Raw genomic sequence first — 5,678 nt, 5'->3', positions numbered from 1 at the left:
TTCCTTTCGTAAATGAAGTTATACAACCTTTTCGTGGGCAATATTATGGAACTGTAATTACAAAACTGCCCCACTTTATAACAAACTCTGATGCAATTTGATTTTTTAATGACAATAAATACTATAAATAATTTATATACATTGACGTGTTATTATTCGGCCTAACGAACATTATTAAGATTGTTTGATGAACACAAATACACATTTGTATGAATCGACGTGAATACCACTATTACAACGAACATGATTAGAATGGATTGATCCCCATGTTTGCCTCCGTTGATATAACATTCGTGGGGCACTTTGGAGTCTTTAACCATAGGCCTACCCATGAAATATTGGTTAATTTGTATTATAGTATAGACTTGTGGGTTATTCGTGCGTTGTTATTCGTCCTTTGTCCCCCCCCCCTCCTCGAAAACCCCCCACAAAACCCCCCAAAATTTTGAATATCATCGTTAATTCACTGAATATCACACCATCAAAACCAACCACACTATACCATGTCAGTTATTACATGTGTACGTTTAATAATTCATTCGTTTATACGTACTAGGATACCCGTATATATGTATGCCGGGATTCCTTCAAGCTCTTAGGTTTTCTTTACCCATTAAAGACCCCTTGCCTACAATTGTTGTTCAACAACACCTAATTAGGGCCTTCAATTGTGCAACAGACATTTGATATATATACTCTTCAAAAGAAGAAACGCAAAACCACATTGTCGTAACATTTGGAGAATTGATTTAATTATTGAATGGTGAGTCCGATAATTACCAAATGTTGCAGGATTGTTCACAGTTCACTCTAGTCCATTGTGAGTAAGTGATAGGACACACCACCAAGGTCAAGGTCATCTGGAGTCAATACCGGGTGTGGCCTCCGCGTGTGTTGACAACTGCCTGGCACCGCCTGCCCATTGAAGCAACCAGAGTACGGATGACGTCCCGGGGGATGGTGGCCCACTCGGCCTGCAAGGCTGCTGCCAGCTCGGGCAGGGTCTGGGGCTGTGGTTGTCGCTGTCGGAGGCGTCGGTCCAACTCGTCCCATAGATGCTCAATTGGGTTCAAATCCGAGGATATCGATGGCCAAGGAAGGACATTAATGTTGTTGTTCTGTAGGAAAGCCGCTGTGAGACGTGCTGTGTGAGGCCTGGCGTTGTCATGTTGGAACACTGCGTTGGCGTTGACCATAACTGGAACGATGTGTGGCCGGAGGATCTGGTCAATGTAGCCCTGTGCATTCAGGTTGCCCTGCACGTGGACCAGGTCAGTTCTGCCAGTGTGTGAGATGGCTGCCCACACCATGACACTACCCCCGCCGAATCTGTCCACTTCCTGCACGCAGTTTGCCGCATAACGTTCACCACGACGCCTATACACGCGACATCTTCCATCATGACGTCGGAGCAGAAATCGGGACTCGTCAATGAACCACACCTGTCTCCATCGCAGTTGAGGCCATTGTCGATGAATCTGGCACCACTGCAGTCGGAGTCGACGGTGTTGTGGTGTTAAGATGACACCTCGAACTGGACGTCTGGCACGAATTCCTACCTCACGTAGGCGGTTCCGTACGGTCTGGTCGGATATCCTGCGCAAACCTGGTATTGCTGCGGCTGTGGAGGTGGCAGTAGTCAATCGTTCCCGAAGGTGGCGTACCCGGATGTAGCGGTCCTGCCCGGGGTAGTGACCCGTGGTCGACCGGATCTAGGGAGGTCACGTGTTGATCCATGTTGCTGGTAACGGTCCCATAGTCTGGAGATGGTGCTTGGGGACACATGGAATGCCCTGGCAACGGCCGTTCTGGATTCGCCTGCGTCTAGTCGGCCGATGGCATTGTTTCTCTGCGGTTCACTGAGACGTGGCATGCCCTGGATTGTCAACTGTCGGCCAGATACAGAGGCCAGGCAAGCGAACACCCTGCACTTTTATACTGTCGGTGTTCATGTTGCACGTGCAGACAACGCACGTGCAGTGGTGACATGGTTTGCACGTGGCTGCGTTTTTGCGAATATTCACATTTTGGAACTTTATTGTACAGTAGCTGCGTTTTATCGAATGTAACCGTGGGAATGTGTTTGGGACATGCAATGACCTTATATTCACAAAGCATGAACCGGTAGGAAACATAAAATCGGAGTTATAACCCATTTGTACCCTTTTGCGTTTCTTTTTTTGAAGAGTATAGTTAAGCAACCTGTGTTTGTAACGAGAAGTTATTACTAAATAACTTCACTATCTATTGGCCGATTGTTGAGTTTGCAATATGTATATTTACAGTCAGTCACCGGGAACCAGTACCTGTTACTGGTTAATAATGAAGACTGGTATATTATATGATATTAATGATTATATTGCAGAAACACCTAACATATTGGCTCTTGTTGGAGTATAGTTGAGTATACTGATTTAATTAGCAATCAGTCGATTAATCCATTATTACCTGTGGTTTACTCAGCCAAGTTACACTTATGCTACTCGCCCACTTACACGATCTGGCCGCCGATTTTATCACGATATGTGAAATATCGTAGTAGTATAGATATTATTGTTTACACAAGACACTGTAACGATGTTGTACGATCACATCACGAGCTTACTAAGAATATGATACGACATTTCTGCGATGTTAATACGATAAAGAATAGTTCTGCACGTGTTGTATACGAGGTTTTTACGATTTTACTAAGACATTAACGCGATCTCTACGAGTTTGTCACGATGTAAATACGACTCTATTGGGTACAAACCGGAAACCGGAAAACATTGTATTTTGGCGCGTTTTTCAAGTCGTCACAACACCGTTAACTTTTAGCAAAATGGCATATCAACAGCAACATGATTTTCTGTATAGAAGTGTTATAGTTGGGGTAGTGGCGACCACCACACTGGTTGTACGCAGACGTCGACGAAGGGCGGAGGGCTACCACCGTCAAGTCCTGCGAAGGTTTTGGTCAAGGACTTGGCTTCTTCGTCGGCAAAATTACGGGTTTTATAATACCCTGCAGCAGGACCTGGCGCGAGAAGACCATACTGGCTTCTAGAATTTCCTACGGGTGGACTCGGCCTTGTTCCAAGAGATTCTGGATCGTGTTGGTCCTAAAATTGAAAGACAGGCGACATTCATGAGGGAACCACTTGAACCCGCTCTACGCTTGGCCATCACTCTTCGTTACCTGGCGAATGGAAACTCATACAAGACCCTTGAGTACGAATTCAGGGTGGCTAACAACACAATTTCCCGCATTGTACCAGAAACATGCAACGCAATCAACAATGAGTTTGCAGAGGAATTTCTGAAGGTATGAATAAAAAGTAAAGAGTAACATGAATGCAACTGTTTAATTGATTAATATATGGCAATCTGTGCGTATACCATAATTTGGTAATTGATATGACCACATTATACACTTTACTATTTCAGTGTCCATCAATACCAGATGAGTGGAGAGCAGTGGCTGAAGGGTTCTCAAACAAGTGGAACTTTTACAACTGTGTGGGGGCTCTTGATGGCAAGCATGTAGCGTTCAGAGCGCCCTGTGCTTCCGGATCCGTATATTACAACTACAAGGGATTCCACAGTAGTGTACTCATGGCCCTTGTGGACAGCCAGTATCGCTTCCTATATGTGGAAGTGGGTGCAAATGGCGGGCAAGTACATTTTACCGAATTGCATTTAGTGTTGTTTTGGTTTGTTTAATAACGCAATGGTGTACTGATTTCAATGCATATAAAAAAATTTGTTTGACACTAATAATATTGTGATAAAGCAAAATGTTTTGTGAATGATCACACATTCTTATCGTACATTGATTCATATGATCTCACAACTTCGGATGGTGGCGTCTTTGCGGGGACGCCATTGTGGGTTGCGCTGGAGAACAACACCCTTGGCGTCCCCCCTCCCACACATTTTCCCAGAGACGACCAACCTATGCCATACTCCATAGTGGCAGATGACGCCTTCGCCATGCGTACCTATTTGATGAAGCCTTACCCCCAGAGAGGAATGTTCCGGGAACAACGTCTCTACAACTACAGGCTGTCACGCGCACGTTGTGGAGAATGCTTTTGGCATTCTTGCACATAGGTATTGTTACTACTTAATATACATAATATGGCTAATCAATGTGTATCGATTCTTGGAATATTCTATAATTCATTACACATTGTATGATAATAATGTAATCATATTTTGTGTTTCACTTGATGTTTTCAGATTCAGATTCCTTCTCGCCCCAATGGCCCAAAGGACTGAGAACGTGTCATCCACAACATACTGAGGACTAGGTTCCCGCGCATTATTGACGGTATTCACGTGACAAATCTGGCATTCGTCGTAATCTCGTTTTCAGTACGTGGCTATCATACTAAGCTCGTGTTACTGTCGCAACTAGCTCGTGTTCTGCACGTGTTCAGCTCCTGTCATACACGTTTCAAGGACGCAGTCAGCTCCTGTCAATCGTACACAAATCGTGTCCATCATGTTCAATAACTGATTACGTGCAAACTACGATCAATGCCGAGCACAGCACGAGCATAACACGTGAAAAACACGTTGTCATACGAGCATTGCAAAAGTTTTCAACATGTTCAAAATATTTTTTTCTATCGTAGAAAATCTACGACCCCTCACGAAGTGTCGCGACTACATAAGTAGCTCAGTACGAGTACGTTGCGAGTTAATGAAGAACTATGACGAGCTTACACACGATATTAATAACGTGATATATCGTAGCTCACATCGTGTAAGTGAGCGAGTAGCATTAGTATCAATTATCTTCATGTAACGAATAGGTGTCAGGATAGGTGTAATTAACCATTTACTGTCGCTAATTGGCACCAAATAAGTAAGAATAGCGCTCTCCAAGCTATCAAGGTAATATATTTGGTGTCCGCAGCAACGTCCGATTCATGGCATAGCCGTTTGTTTAAATTGGCTGAGTGGATAGCCAGAGGAGGCTTACGATAGTGACTGGGTACCAAGCTAGATGTGTTGCGTCGCAGGGATTCATTGGTCGAACTTTGGTAAATATAATTGTTGTTGATGTGCCTAAGATGTGTTAATGTTACAGGCGGGTTTCTTGATAGTAGACTGTGTTCTCTGTTATGGTCTGGTGTTGGAGTATTTAGCCTGTACTCACCGAATAGCTTAAATAGCTATATTATATAAATGTATGGCTACAACAGTATTGTTGTTAGAATGCATTATTTAACACACCTCTATTCAATACAGTTCTAATAAATTAAGATAACTTATTAACTTAACGATCCATTCCTTGCCACGTAACTCAAAAAAAAGAAAAAGAGAGAGAACATGTTTATAAGATATTGTTAATACTATTTAAATGTAATATATGCATTGCGAGTAATTGTGATATTAATAATTACCATTTTAAAGCTCACCCTGGTGTATTGTTGTTTATTTTATTTGGATACCAGTAATTTGTCATATAAGCTAACTGTCTTACTGTCCTTGTTATGGAGCACAAACAGCACCTATTCCCAAGTCGGGAAGAGCTAAACTAATTCGGTGATTATACAATAAAGTATATCACCTATTTGTCCCGGTCCCGTGACAAGAAACTTCTCGTTCAGGGATTGTGAAAACGCAAGTTGGGGGCTCGTTAATTTTTTTATTCCAGTGCAAAAGTGACTTGAGAAACATACAGA

General features: G+C 43.0%; 1 protein-coding gene across 1 annotated transcript; it reads left to right on the top strand.

The window, feature by feature from the left end:
- The first annotated feature begins 3,130 nt into the window (after positions 1–3,130).
- On the top strand, positions 3,131–4,263 carry LOC121372934. The gene is made up of 3 exons (XM_041499369.1): positions 3,131–3,307; positions 3,430–3,660; positions 4,225–4,263. Exons 1-3 carry the CDS (start codon positions 3,131–3,133, stop codon positions 4,261–4,263), a joined length of 447 nt encoding a protein of 148 aa, XP_041355303.1.
- Positions 4,264–5,678: the final 1,415 nt, after the last annotated feature.

Source organism: Gigantopelta aegis, chromosome 5, assembly GCF_016097555.1.
Source record: "Gigantopelta aegis isolate Gae_Host chromosome 5, Gae_host_genome, whole genome shotgun sequence".
Classification (NCBI taxonomy): Eukaryota; Metazoa; Mollusca; class Gastropoda; order Neomphalida; family Peltospiridae; genus Gigantopelta; species Gigantopelta aegis.
Note: the sequence above shows the minus strand (reverse complement) of the source record. Positions and strands in the feature narration are given on the sequence as shown.

Excerpts from the sequence above, each read along its gene's own strand:
- LOC121372934 (XM_041499369.1), top strand. The coding sequence starts at position 3,131 with ATGAGGGAACCACTTGAACCCGCTCTACGCTTGGCCATCACTCTTCGT. Across the intron at positions 3,308-3,429 it reads TTGCAGAGGAATTTCTGAAG|TGTCCATCAATACCAGATGA; the intron begins GTATGAATAAAA and ends TTACTATTTCAG. Across the intron at positions 3,661-4,224 it reads TGGGTGCAAATGGCGGGCAA|ATTCAGATTCCTTCTCGCCC; the intron begins GTACATTTTACC and ends TGATGTTTTCAG.